Below are 15,081 nucleotides of genomic sequence, written 5' to 3'. Positions count from 1 at the left end.
CATTAATCATAACCTACAACTTTTTTTCACTGTCCATCTCCTTCTAAGACTTGTAACCAAATATGAAGGTTTGTTCCCCACTGTATTCCTACTGCTCACAGAGGGCTTGTTGCACAGAAATCCTCAAAGATCTCTGTTGAAGGAATATGGAGAATGCACGTGTGAGTGTTTAAGAAGGAATCAGTAATGAAGGAGAAACTGCAGATAAAAGGGGCAGAAATAATCCCCAGGCAAGAAGGCTGGGCCGGCAGAGAGGATGGGACCCAGGAGACAGGAACAGAGGTAGGTTGGTCCTGAATGACACAAAGATACTCAGAAAGATCATTTCCCATCCATCCTCTTCCCCAAGAACCAGAGATGATAAAATTCTCTCCCATGAGTTTCTACACTGTCCAGATGGGCTTGCCCATCCCGGATGCTCCATTCCCCTGAGATTTTATTCCAGGAAAAAATGAGTAAGTAGGTTGGGGATGAGGCTTCTCTGAGGATTCCAGTTCCAATCCTCTGCATCACGAGCACCAGATTTTCAAGAAGTGATTTCATCCCAACGACTGATTTTGTAGCATGAAGCCAATGTGCTTTCAGTGCTGTAAGTCAAGTCAACGTACAAACATCTGTCCTTACAAAGCAGGGCAGCTAGATCCAATTTTTACCTAAAGAAGTATTCCCTTTTCAAAAGTAGTCACTTACTGCACTAAAGAGTCAGATCCCTTAGTTCACTTAAAACCCAATTCGATTTATAAATTTTGATTTCACAGTAACTGTCTTAAGAGTGCGTTTGGCATCTGCCTTTCACTGAAAAAAGATGAGCTCCCATTCCCCCCACAATGATAGACTACATTAACTATGTCCTAATTAAATGTTCTAAATCTGGAATGACATGGGGGGAAAGAGGGAGGCAGAGCCTGTACCTTCATAAGACTTGCCCTAATTTACTTAGCATCAAGGGCCCAGTGGACCTTTATAGAGCCTTAAATCAATCAATTAGCTGAGACACACCTTCTTACTTTCAAAATGAGGAGATGGCATGGATAAGATGGTATTTCACACAAAGGACTCTCAATAAACATAAACCACAAGCATCAAAAGAATGTTTGTCCTGAGGGCTGCCAAGAAAGGCCAAGTGATAGAATGAAAAGAGTCTGGACCAGGAGCCAGAAGAATCATATTAGCAACTGGCTCGCCGGACAATCAAACCAACCTCTTCTCCACTCTGCCCACTATTCCCTCACTTCCATCCTCTCCCTCAACGTTTAGCATCACCTCATGTTTTACGCCAGCAACGAGCACAGCGCCTGGCATGGTGATGGCGCTCATGTTATTGAAAGGTACACGGGGTTAAGAGCTCAACTGCCTAGATTTGAATCCAGCCTCTCACCAGCTTGAGCAAGTGACTTAACTGCTGTAGTTGCTTTACAGGTAAAGCAGGGGGGTGGTAGCAGTATTGTTACCATCGCAGTATTGTTGTGAGGATTACATGGGTTAATGATTACAAAGCACGTGGAACAATGCCTGATAAACAGCAGGGAAGAGTTTCCCAATACAGTCATTATCATCATCACCACCAGCTTCACCTTGAGCAAGTTACTGTCCTCTGTGGGGTTAAATTTCCCCACCGGCGACATGATGGGGTGGATGAACTGGTCTCAGGAAGATCCCCACCAGCTTAACTCCTCTATAATTCTTCGAATCCTATTACAACTCTCTAAATCCTCCTAAGGCTCTGAGGTCTCAGCAGCAGCAGAGAGGGAAGGTCCATTGCCAGGAGTCTTACTAGCCCATGGAGCTTCAACTCCTCCCAAACACAGGCTGGACCCAGCATCCCACAGTCTACTCAGCCAGCCCCCTTCCTTACTGTAGATACAGACTGTTCAGAGACAAAAATATTCATTGTGATACTCAAAGCTGTGTAGACAGCAGAGATGTGAGAAAAGGACACATGTCACGGGGTGGGTGGCAGGGGGAACCGGAGAGAAAGACAAGGAACAATCAGAAGACAAAAAGCAAACATGACACACCAGAAGTAGCGTGCCCACCAGGTTATTTATTCAGCATTCTTCACCTAGTAGCTTAAAAAAAACTTCAAACTACAAGGCAGCTCTGTAGCAGGGAAATGTTCCCTATCTAGAAGCACAGCCCTCTCAAAGTGATTCCCCTTCACTTTAAACCCAGGCAGATGCTCCCCAGGGAGCAGATGCTACTGAGTGGACAGTCTTAGGTACAAACACCTTTCTCAGGAAGCAGTCACTTGCCAGACATTTAACTCACCTCCACTCTGCCCAAAAGTAAAATCAGTGTTCAGGATGATCAAGTTCCCTTTCCCTTCTGGGCCTCAGTTTCCACTTCTGTAAAATGGAGGAGGGAGCAACTCAGGCCACCTAACTTCCAAGTTTCCTAACAGCATTAAAACTGTAGTATTCCAGGACTTCCCTGGTGGCACAGCGGTTAAGAATCTGCCTGCCAATGCAGGGGACACGGGTTCGATCCCTGGTCCAGGAAGATCCCACATGCCACGGAGCAACTAAGCCCTTGTGCCACAACTACTGAGCCTGCGCTATAGAGCCCACGAGCCACAACTACTGAGCCCACGTGCCACAACTACCGAAGCCCGCGTGCCTAGAGCCCATGCTCCATAGCAAGAGAAGCCACTGCAATGAGAAGCCCACACACCACAACGAAGAGTAGTCCCCACTCGCTGGCAACTAGAGAAAGCCCACGTGCAGCAACAAAGACCCAATGCAGCCAAAAATAAATAAATATATTTTTTTAAATTGTAGTATTCCATCAATGATTTCCACTTTGCAGGAGGAAAGGTTTTTTTTCTTAATGATGTAAAAAAAGATCCACAGTTATTTGCTATTTTTTGCCTGAAGCTAGGTTTCCTGGGTTCAAATTGCCCGTCTACCACTAGCTTTGTGACTTTGGGCAAATTGCTTAATCTCTCTGTGCTTTGGATTGCTCATCAGTAAATAAGAATAATATCTTCCTCATAGGGTTGTCGCTAGGATTCATTTAGATAATGTACATAAAGTATAAAGCACTTAGAACTATCCTTGGAACATGGAAGACATTATCTGAGTGTGGTTATTATTATTTTCAGTTACACAGATAGTTTTTCATTCAAAGGGAAAATTTATTTGGAAATGGCATGATAGAAATAACACCAACACACACACACACACACACACACACACACACACACACACACACACAGCAGGTAGATAGGAAACCTGGGTTCTAACTATGATTCTGCCCCCAAACTGGCTGTACAGTAGTGGATGAACTATGACCCTTCTCTGGGGCCTCAGATTCCAAATCAGAGGTGATAAACTGGCAGCCACAGTTTCACCTACAAGGGAGGTGAGAGGTGAGCTCCTTCACCAGTGCAGCCCCCTACTGCCTGGCATCCCTGACTCTGACATCAAGAACCAGCTGGCATCTACCACGCGGCACACTGCACACACTTTCCTTACCACCCAGTCCCTGGTGGGCCTTTGGCTCCCTGGTTCGGATCTAGAGGGACGGCCCCTTCTCACAACTGGGCTGTGAGCCCCTGAGGCACCATATGCCAGCAGGATTCTGTTGTTCCAGATCAGAAACACAGCCTGTGTTAAAGCAGGCTGCGCACACCAAGGGCACAGTTGAGAACAAACTGTTGAGATTTCTTTATTCATCACAGCGTCATCCGGACAAGCAGCTGCTATCAGGAACAGCTGCAGCTGCGAAAAGGGTGATCTCGAAGCAGCCCAGATAAGTGCTTCCAAGTTGCACACCGACAACAGGCACGTGCAGACCTGCAATCTATCGGCTTGGTTCTTCCTACCAATCCTCAGTGCCTCTCTCTGGACCCAAAATCCTCCTTCTTCCATGCCCTGAGGTGACGTGGGATAAGGGAGGTTTCTAGAATCAGCCTAATACAAAGAATTTGGGGTGAACTTCAAAGGATTTCAATTTGATTCCACCTCAACCATTCAGTGACCTTGAGTGAGTTACTTCTCTTGACCATGGGTTTCTTCCTATGTTAAAACAGAGACAATAATAATACCTACTCTATATGGTTGTTGTGAGAAGTCAAAACTAGAGTATGCCTATGAAAGTATTTTGTACACTGTGGAAGTCCAGATGAAAAAATACAGGTTTATCATTTTCCCATGAAAACTGCAGTTTGACGCATAAACCATCTAATACAGAATTCACTGTTGTTAGCTTAGGGCTATCAGAGGTGAAATCAGAGAATTACATGGCTACAAAGGGCCTTTTGAGGATCTGTAACCCAACCTTTCTACACTGTCTCCCGCTCCTCCAGTCCCTGAATGCTATCAACAAGAGCCTAGCCAAAGGGTGGCCCCACTTGGAAAACCTCCACCTGCAGGAAACTCGCTATATTCCAAGGCAGGCAGCCCATTCCTTCCACTGTGGGCCTAATCCAAACATAGACCATTCTTCCTTGTAGAGACCAAATCAGACTTGCTGTAATTTAAAGCAGCCTTGAAAGCTGCTTTCAAATGGACCCACCCCAGGGCCTTTGCACATGATGTTCTACCTACCTGAATACACTTCCGTCAGTCTTCAGGTGGCCAGGTCCTTCTTATCTTTCCAGTTCAAATGTCTCTGCTTCAGAGAGGCCTTCTCTATCACTCTTCACTCCATCCTACCCAATGACCTTCCATCATAAGGGTCTGTGCTTTTTATTTTTTTTTAAGCGCACATCCCTATTTACTCATGTGCTTAAATCTTGTTGAATCCCCCAGAGAACATAAGTCTTAATGAGGTAGTGACCTTGCTTCTCTAATTCACCACTCTGTACTCTTACAATACAGTAACTTCACCACAGTAATTACACTAGTCCATGGTAGGCACTCCAACATATGTTGAATGAATTTTATGAACTAATGAATGCTCAATTCTATGCACACTGTAAATATTCAAATACTCATTAGAAGAAACAAAAACCTCAACAAGCCTTACACCAACTCCCACTACTGACTTAACTCACAAGTATTAATGTCTTCCTGTGTTGAGGGAAAAAAAATATAAAAAATAAACAAACTGAACAACAGCTCGCCGTGCCAGCTTTATTCATAGCAGCACTGTCCCTAGTAATCTGTCTCTTTATCTTGTGCAGAGGGAATTCATGAAAAGGCACTTAAGTGGACGAAAAACAGATAGCTGTTTCCTGGAGACAGGGCCTCACATAATGGCATAATTATGAACTGTCCTTAAAGAGATCGCTCAGCTGGCAAGTAGTCACCCAAGTCCATTGTGAATGCTGTCACAGGCCCTCAGATACGCGAGGCTAACAAACAGACATGGAGAATGCATGCCTACAGGGTATGTACTGAGCCATGCCGCCCTCAGCCAGCCTTACCCACTGTGTACCCTTGGCCCAGTAGAGAGCAGAAAAGCCAGAGAGGTATGAAAGCTGCTACCCTTGCCTGGTCTGGGAACACAGACTCAGCCCAGCAACCATGAAAGATACCTGGGTAGAAAAGCCATAAGCTCTTTGCAGGCTATATGCTGGAGCAGAAGACACCGGAGATCTGGGTTGAGTCCTGTTCTACAACCTACTTTATAACCTCCAACTAAGTCATATCACCTCCCAGAGTCTCAGTATTCCCATCTGTAAATGGGGGTTACTAGGTCCTTTCTCAAAGGCTGGTCCAAAGAATAATACCACACCGTATCAGATGCTAATGTGTATTGAATCTATAAAGCACTGCACAAAGATAAAGTATTGATGGCAAATTAGCTTATAATCATAAATAATTGCTGCAATTAGGATGCCAGAATAGCCATCCAAGCACCTGGAGGTTGACTGATAAGCACAAGGAACACCTTCATGAGAAAGATGACTTATGCTTTCTGTGCATCCTTTAAAGCCCCAAGTGTGGGAGTGCAGGAGGTTCGCAAGTACCCCGGATGCCCAGGGAAGAAAAGTCAGGGTCTACAAGAAAGGAGGATTTCCCACAAGTCACGGTTTGCCACTCTTGGTCAACAAGCTACAGCAATTAATTGGGACATTTCTTAAACTGCCCTATGATAAGTCTTAAGGATGTTATTATTGGAATCTAGGAAAAAACTCCCCTACCACATGAGGAGATCAGATCAAGATTTTCTTGACTCCAGAGACGGTGACGGAATATGGCTTAATGAGGGGAGCAACCATAAAGAGACAATGTCAGAAAGCGCTCATGTCTTAAATAGAGCCTGAAATCAGAAGCTGTGCACAGAAAGCCTCTTTTAAAATGCATGAAGTCACGTAACACTCTGTTGGCACCTACTGTTTACGTAAGCCCACTGGGCGCTGCAAAGGTAAATGAGCAGGGATTATTTAGCCTACAGCGTGGGGAACATGTGGTAAGGGCTATGAAAGGGGACCAGGTGTTAGGAGAACACAGAGGGAAGGGAAATTTTTCTCATTGGAGAGATATAGGAAAGCTTCATGAGTCAAGTGGTATTTGAGCTGGGAGAAGAAAACAAAGCAGAGATGAGATGTCAGAGTGCTGAGACTCTTAACTGCTTCTGTGACACAGATGTCTTGACAGGCTGGAAAAGCCTGGCGACCCCTGCAAAAAAAACAAGTATATTTAAATGAATGATAAAATGACACAGGACTTCAAAGAAAATTGGTATTAAAACACAAAATGCAGTTAAAAAACAAATTTGTGATAGAGTACCATATGTGATTTTTTATTAATGCATTCAATAAAATCTAGCAGCAAGTCTAACATCTCCCATAATTTCAAAGCAGCAGTGAATGGCTTTTTGAGATGTCTGTAATATCTGTAATGTGAAGTGAAAATATCTGTGATTTCTATTGGCAACAAAAGCAAAAAACAGAGGTACTGCTAATACTACTGTGGTTTGTTACCTACTTTTATAATGAAAGGAAATGCAATATTGCAGTTAGCGGTCAATAAAAATAAAGAGGTAATTTTTCCCCAATCAAGTTCACAGATTCCAAGTTTTTGTTTCCACAGGTTTTGTTTCTTCCAGGTTAAGAAATCCTGATAGAGAAAACAGCCCAAGCAAAAGAAGAAAGTGAGAAATTCGGGTAATGTTACGAGACCATGTAGAACATGCAAAGACATAAATAGGAGATGACATTGAAAGGAGATGGCCAAACCCTCAGAAGTCACCAAGAAGGTTCTTCATTCCCCAACCATTAAACCACAGAATGTGCTCTAAGTTCCAGAACAGTATCTTCTTTTCAAATAAAAGATGAATGAAAGAAGCAAGAAAACATCTTAACACAGGTTATAGCTCCTTTCCAAAAGTTAGTAGATGACAGCACATTGATAAATTTACTAAAAAAAAGCCCACATATCCAATAGGATTATGTATGTAAAACTGCAAGCATGTAAGTATGAGTGGGTGTAAGTGTGGTTGTTTTTTTTTTTTTTTTTTTGCAGTACGCGGGCCTCTCACTGTTGTGGCCTCTCCCGTTGCAGAGCACAGGCTCCGGACGCACAGGCTCAGTGGCCATGGCCCACGGGCCCAGCCGCTCCGCGGCATGTGGGATCTTCCCAGACCGGGGCACAAACCCGTGTCCCCTGCATCGGCAGGTGGACCCTCAACCACTGCGCCACCAGGGAAGCCCGTAAGCGTGTTGTATAAACATAGACGTCCAGAAAAAATGTACATCAAATATTAACAGTAATTAGAATTTGGAGGTGATTTTACTTTCTTCTTTGTATTTTCTACAATTGGAAAGTGGGCAAAAAAAAGGCCCAAAAATGGTTAGGTGACTTAGGGTAACACACATTCCACACAGTACAAAACAGAGCTTTACTAGAACTCAGAAATGTCCTTCTTTTGTACCTTCATCTTCAGAATTGAATGCATCTGAACACAGGAGGTAGGTATAATTATTTGCCCCAACTTACATATTCAGACTCTGAGACTCAGAGTCTGTTAGGTGACTTGCCCAAAATCACAGAGCAAGTTAACTGGAGGAGTTGGGGCTAGAATCCAGTTCTCCTGCCCCTCTAGAAGGCAGAATAGTATCACTGTTGAAAGCAAGGGTTTTCCATCAGCCTGACCTTGGTTAAGTCCCAGCTATACCACTTAGTTGCTAGTAAATTTGGACAAATTCCTGAATTTTTCTAATCCTAGAGTTCTCCATTCTTCTTTACTTCAAAGGGTTATGGTGTCCTTGGGAAAAGATCCAATGATGTGAAACCCTATTACAACCTCTGACACAGAGGAAACAGACTAATAATCCATCTCAATCACTGTGCCTCCCTGTCTCTGTCCCAGGGGGAAGGACTCCAGCTTTACCAGAAGCCAGCAGACATATCTGCTCATTAGACGCAGCAGCCCAGTTCTAGTCTCAAAAGTCAACTGGGATCAGCTCATTGTGTGCACAAGCAGCTCTACTGGACAGGGAACGAACAACATCACGCCTAACACGGGACAGAATGTCAGAGTGCTGAGCAGCCAGTTTGGGGATCTCTAGGGATTCGGATTCAATAGGTCTAAAACAAGACCAGAGGTTCCAAATTGTTAAAAAGCTCCAGGAGAATCTAAAGAGCTAACATTCAAGGACAAATTCCTAGTTTGACATGAGAGACTCCACTATTTCTGTGAATACAAAAGGGACCCAGTCTAATCACAAGCAATGCATTATCCAATGGGTGGCCCAACAAGGCATCATAGGAAGACCAGGGATCATCAATGGTTCCAGGGCTCTTCTGTCATGAAGGGCAGCAAACGCCCAGAACCATGGAGGGAGAATTGAAACCAACTCAAACCAGAAGCAAAAATAAATGTTCAGAGGGACTTCCCTGCCCCAGATGCATAATGTTTTCAGAGCTGGAACAGACTTCAAAGATGATGTCCATTACACAGATACCACAGCACATTAGTGACCAGAACACTAAGGAACGTACCAAGACTTGGAGGCCCACAAAGCAAAGATTCACAATAAATTCCCTCAGTAAAGATTGCTGGATGAATTCATTAAGGAAAAGTGACATTCAAACACTCAAAAGACAGGGCTTCAAAATGGCCTACTCTGTAGATATAGAAAGTACCTAAAAAAATGGTAGTTCCAACAGCACTCAGAAACACCACAACCATGGGCCTGAAAGGAGACAAGAGTCAGCAAACTGTTCTCTTAAAGTTGATGGGCAAAGCAGAAGAGGGAGGGGTCTCCACAGGCTCATATGAATTAAAGTTTTTGCTCATTATTTTATCCTTAGGACCCTGCATACTGCTTGGCAAACAGTATAACATTCAGTAAATATTTGTTGAACGCATGAAAGTAAGAAAGACAGACCAAAAGAGACCATCTCTGCTCGTGCAGGCTAAGCAGGGTACTGAGTATAGCATTCCCCACGGGGTGGGGCCTTTTTGGTTGTCCGGCCCAAGAGTGATAGAATCTGATTGCCCACACAGTGGAAGGAACATGAGCTTTCGAGTCAGGAATACTTGGGTTCAAACTCAAACTCCGTATGATCTTCGCATAAGTACTTGACCTCTTTGAGCCTCAGTGTTTCATCTTTAAAGGGGGATTAATACCACCTACTTCACCTCTAAAACAGGCATGATGGTATGTATCCTTAAAAAGTTTCTGGAAGAAAATTACATGAATATATTTATGCAAAGTAGCTAGCACAAGGGCCAGCATACAGTATGAACTTAACAAATGGCAATGTGGGTTGGAATTAATCATGCCCTCTCCAGCCAGAGCCTGTATTCTCCTAGGTCACCTCTAATCATTCTCTATAGTCTTTCTGATAGGAAGCTGCAGAAATAATTCCAGTGTAGGTTCACTAGATTTTCTAACAATGTCCATTTCTTTAAATAATAAAATCATGTATACATTCCTTTTCAGTTTACAAAATAACTTCATATTCACACACATAATTCTGAAACAGTGCATTACTATTATTCCATGTTTAATAGATAAAAATACTATTATCTGTGTTTAATGGATGAAAAACCTAAGACCACCTAGCCAGCAAGAGGCAGACTGAGACAGGAACTATAGATTTTAACATTTTATTCTAATGACCATCAGTGTCTTAACCTGAAATTCAAACGAATGATCTTTCTACGGAATAAAATACTCCAACTCAGACTGCTCCAGAACTCGTGTCAAATGCTGATTGGATTACCCTAATACAGCTGAAAGCAGAAACAAATTCTGAAACGAGAGACAATTTTTTTTTTAAACAAAGCCCCTCCTCTGGATTTAATACCTCAGTTCTTGATAGAAAAAGACTTAGAATCGGGCCAAGAGAGTTTTAGCAACATCTCTTCCATTTATCAGCCATGGGACCCTGGATGATTCTTAACCCTAGTAAATTTCAATATCCTCATGTGTGTAATGGGAAAGCAATACCACTCCTAAGGTTGTGTGAAGTTCCTGACACAGAGAAGGCAGTCAGTAAGTGATAACTACTCTAATGACCACACCATGGTACCAACCATTTGGACTGAAGGGGAAGCGACTTCTTATTTCTTCCTGGCTCTTCTAGCTTCTTCATAACCCCTGTTCTGCATCTGTTCAATGGGGACACAACCAGTCTTCATTCGACCTCACCAGGGAATGAAGATAACAAAAGAGCTGGCAGAGACATTATGCAAATATTATTAAAATATTAATGAATTCTGGCAGTTTCCCTGAATTCTGATAAATGGTGTTTATTATGCACTGCCAGCCTCTCCCACAATCTGGGCTCTCACATATTAACTAGATAATAACAGCAATCATTCTCCTAAAAGACCAAGGTGTAGAGAAATAAATAGTGAGTCTAGATGACTCCCGCAAATACCTGCCTCCAAAGGAATCAGAATCTCCAGACAAGCAGAGAAGGTCAGGACAGGCCACGGACAGCTGGGTGACCAGTAGCAGGCTCAGATCAACTCCACAGACTATGCAGACCCCTGTTTTGATAGGACAATGGAGTTTCCCCGTGCTGACGGGTCACTGTTTATGACAACAGCCTACCACAACTTTGCACTTCTGCGTAGTAAAGTTGCCTCCAATCTCGATAAAACAAAAAGCATCTGGGAAGCCGGTGGGCGGGGGCTTTAGTCCAGGCTAACAATCTCATACAGAAAGTGGCTGCCCCTGCCAGCTGCCTAAAAACAGAGGTAGCGTTATCCACAGCTCCATTAAAGAGGTTTGCACCAAACTCCTCTGCCATTTCGTTCTGTGTGAGGGGATAACGTTTTCAGGCTGCTGACAATCCTCAGGTGCCGCTCGGCCAGAAGCAGAACAAAGCCAAGAGGACTCACACCCACCGCCAAAAGCTCCCAGAAATAAGGGCCTGGTGCCACCCCTGTTAACACCTTAACAAGCTGAGGGTCATTAAGACACATCATTCGCATATTCATGAAAGACTGTGGACTGCAGCAAGTGCAACAAAGTGCACAAAAAGAGATTTTGTTTTTTCAAGCCAAGCGAAAATCCCATTTAGGAAAAGTAAATCCACACAGGGACCCTTGCTGTCGCCAAACCTTCACTTGTCTAGAGCAGCCAGCACCTCATTAAAGGAAAGCAAGCAACTCACAAATGAATGCAGCACCACACACAGGCAAGCTCATTTCGCCATCTGCCTGCTAGTGTCCAGAGGGGCAAGAGGCTTAAACAACATTCTCCCGAATTTTCTCTCCCGCAGGTGGAAACATCAAATTCCCAGGGGGCAAGAAAGACTTCTCTTGCAAGATCAACTGGGTAAAAATGAATAAAAAGGGAATTTCGTTTACCTGTCAACACCATGCCACTCATGACATTAAATACAAAATAAATTAAGCACCCTGCAATAATTCACCCTTCGTAAAGGCTTTGAGAAATCAGCGTATCAGCCGTGGGGTTAGCACAGGATTTCCTCATGAGCTGGGCACTTAAACTTACCCTTCCCCACAGCCTCCCATTTTCTGTTCCATGACTATCCTGACTGATGGTGACCGAGCACCTTTTCCTAGTGAACGACCTAGGACAGGAGACATTGGAATTGAGGCCGGCGCTATAACAACACAATGGCAGACTTCCATTATATACGTCAAAGAGAAAGGACATGATTAAGCAACTTAAATAACTTGCTCTGAGCCTTCTCTGTGTATCCCCACCCTTCTGACAATCACTGTGCTGGTTTTCAGATCTGAAAGCTTTGTAAGCTTGTAAGCTTCCCACCGCAAGGTTAGGGAGTTATTTAAACACGCGCGCGCACGCGCGCACACACACACACACACCCCACATTTAATTCAATATTAGTTGAATGGTCGAATCTCTCAATGGAGAGCTTTTCAACCCCATACACAACCTTGGATACACTTGGGGAGTGTGGAGCAAAAAGTAAAATCCAGCCCCAAGTTTTAACATGCTTCATCCAACTTCCCAAAGCGTTACTACCCACCGCCTGAACACGTACAATTTGTATTACCCCCAACCTGGGCTGTGGGGAGGAAGCAAACCGAGAGAAAATACCCGATGATAGAACCAGCAAGGACAGCAGACAGCCGGCTGAAATCCAAGTAGACGGCAGGAGGAAGGCAAAAGCTCAGTCTTCCTCTGTGGTCCAAGACCTATTTCAATTAAATTTCCCACTACCTGGAAAATTGCCTACAAATGTATTTGTCGAGCGCACAGAGACACGCGGTGGGGCAGCGCTACACTGGAGTCCCAGTTCTGCGGAGTGTTCACCGCCAGGCCACGTACTGCATTCAGGCAGAGTTGCACTGGTGGAGCCGCAAGTACGCGAGAGGCTCCCAGCAGCGGACACTCACAGCACTAATCCGAACGACAGGACACCTGGGGAGGTGTTCGATCTCCCCGGCCTGACTCAATTATTTTCCTTTACACAACATTTAGCTGTGTAAGGAACTGCAGGTGCCAGGCTGGGGGGGTGGGAGGGGCGGCATTATTCTAAACTCGGACGTCGCCGGGGTTCGAAACCCAGGACAACCTCTCTCGGCCGGTGCATAGACAGCACACAAAGAGGAAGGGGCTGGCGCTCCTCGGGGTCAATGATCTGAGCGTGGTCGTTTTCGAGCTGGGAATTAGGAATTCCGAGCTCAGCGAGAAGCCCGGAGAAGCACCGGAAATGCTTCCGACCGCTTCAAGGCGAAATCTACTTGCAAATCAAAGTTGCAGGAACTCCCTGCGCCCAGCCTACTTGAGCGGGTTACCAGGGAACACCCAACAAGTTTGGCCACCGGGGGCCCGGCTTGACAGCGCCGCGCCGCAAGCGAGACTAGAGAGCAACTTGTCGCTCGGGCGCCGAGCCAGAGCCCCAGGCTGTCTCCGCGCCCCGAGCTCTGGAGAGGACCCGAGACTCGGCGTTGGGAAGGAGCAGGTCCTTGTCTTTGGAGACAAATCCCTTAATTGAAAGGCGCAGCCCGTTCTCACCTGGACCGCGCGGCTTCCAGGGGCTTCCCCCAAACAGTGAGACGTTTCACCACGAACACTTCACCTGCCTTCCAGGCCCCCGTCGGTGATTAATTAACAAAAGAGCCAGCGAACTGGGGTGGAAAAGGGACCCGGCACAAAGTATAGTAGGGAGGGGAGGGGAGGGGAGGGAAGGCAGCTCAGGTTGCCGCGGAGAAAGAAGGGGAGAGGCGGAACAGAGATGGGTTATACCCCAGGCACCCGGCGGCTCCGGGAAGAAAATCAAAAAGGAAAGAGCGCGCGAGAAGGGGGAATGGGTTCTTTACCCCGCTTCCCATCTCACACACACACTCACAAACACACACACACACATCCCTCCCTCTTTTTCCTCCTTACCCAGCATGGAAAAGATGAAATCCTTGGCTGTGTGAATCTCCAGTGCTCTCTGGTCGTCATATTCCCGTTGGTCGTGCTTCGTGAATTCTTGGATGAGTTTGTTCAATTCCTCCACCCGAGCTCCCGACCTGAAATCCAGCTCCGGGAACGCAGGCTTGTTGTTACAGCCCAGCGAGGCTGCCTTGCTGGCGGTGGGAGCCGCCATCTTCATACAAAACGCGCCGAGTAGCAGCTCCGCGGCGGCGGCGGCAGCACCCACCCCCGCCCCCCCACCCAGCCCCCCTGGGTCTCCTCCCCTCGCCGGCTCCCTGGCTGTGACCCCGGCCCGTGGGCGGGCTGGCGGGCGGGCGTCTAGGCGGGCGGTTCCGGCTCGGTGCGCTCCGAGCGTCCGGGCTTCAGAAGGATCTGGACTGCAGCGAGAGTGCGTGTGTGGCCCCGACACCCTTCCCTGCGGCCCCACGCCCGCCCAGATGCTGCAGGTCTCTGCCCTCCCCTGGACCTAGCTGGCAACTGCGGTAGCGGTTGTAGAGCCAACCCGAGCCTCCCCCGGCGAGGAAAGTGAAGTGGAAACAATGTGAAATTCACCAGCGCTGAAATCAACAAGCTGCCGGCTCCGGTGTTACGGAGCCAGCACCAGCGTCCCCCATTTAAAGGGACAGCGCACCCAGTGGAAAGAAAAATAAATAAATGACAGAGGTCTGCGCGCCTATGCCACTTGCCAATCTGTACTCGGGCAGACGAGAGAGGTGTAGACCTGTTCTTTCTCTACCTCCACCCCTTTTGGGGGCAGGGCTTTCCAAGCGCGTTCATGAAGGGAGCCTTCCTCTGTCTGATTTTAAGGGCGGTGTCCTGGGCGAGGGCATCCCTATGGGAGCGTTTCCATCTCTAGAACTCCAAAGACTTTAGGTGGTGAAGGAACCTGCCTTAAGGAATATAAACCAATCTTCTGCCATTTCTGCACAGATTGCCAAATATGATATGATTAAGCGTATCAAAAAAAAAAAGAGAGACAGTGCCCACCCCGTCCCGTATAGACACGCCCATTAGCCACTAAAGTATCCCAACCTTTGCCCGAGGTAATTAATTTTTCCTGGATAACAGCCTATTAAACTTAACATACAATGACTTAATGCGGTTTAGCCCCCTCCAAAATAAAGATAGGAAAACTCAAGGGTAGGTATGGGGGAGGGGGAAGAACAATGAATTGCCCCAGGTTCCAATGAATGTTGAATGACAGGTGAAAATTCTCTCATACAGCAAATACAATTCGAGCGTCCACTATTTGCCAGGCAGAGTGCCAGAATCTCAGTGGACAGGGATAAGCCAAAGGACATGGTTCCTGAGAT

The 15,081-nt window shown here is 45.9% G+C and overlaps 1 protein-coding gene across 1 annotated transcript in view; it reads right to left on the bottom strand.

Annotated features, from left to right (window-relative positions):
* MB21D2 (Mab-21 domain containing 2) overlaps positions 1-13,977 on the bottom strand; it is a 104,749-nt gene extending 90,772 nt beyond the window's left edge. Inside the window, exon 1 of the mRNA XM_029214325.1 lies at positions 13,736-13,977. Within this exon, the coding sequence (XP_029070158.1) occupies positions 13,736-13,946 (211 nt within the window). The 5' untranslated portion in view covers positions 13,947-13,977. The remainder of the gene's footprint in view (positions 1-13,735) is intronic.
* Positions 13,978-15,081: the final 1,104 nt, after the last annotated feature.

This window comes from Monodon monoceros, unplaced genomic scaffold, assembly GCF_005190385.1.
Source record: "Monodon monoceros isolate NGI ecotype Baffin Bay Population unplaced genomic scaffold, NGI_Narwhal_1 Super_Scaffold_11, whole genome shotgun sequence".
In the NCBI taxonomy this organism is placed as follows: Eukaryota; Metazoa; Chordata; class Mammalia; order Artiodactyla; family Monodontidae; genus Monodon; species Monodon monoceros.
This window is presented reverse-complemented; position numbering and strand designations above follow the sequence as displayed.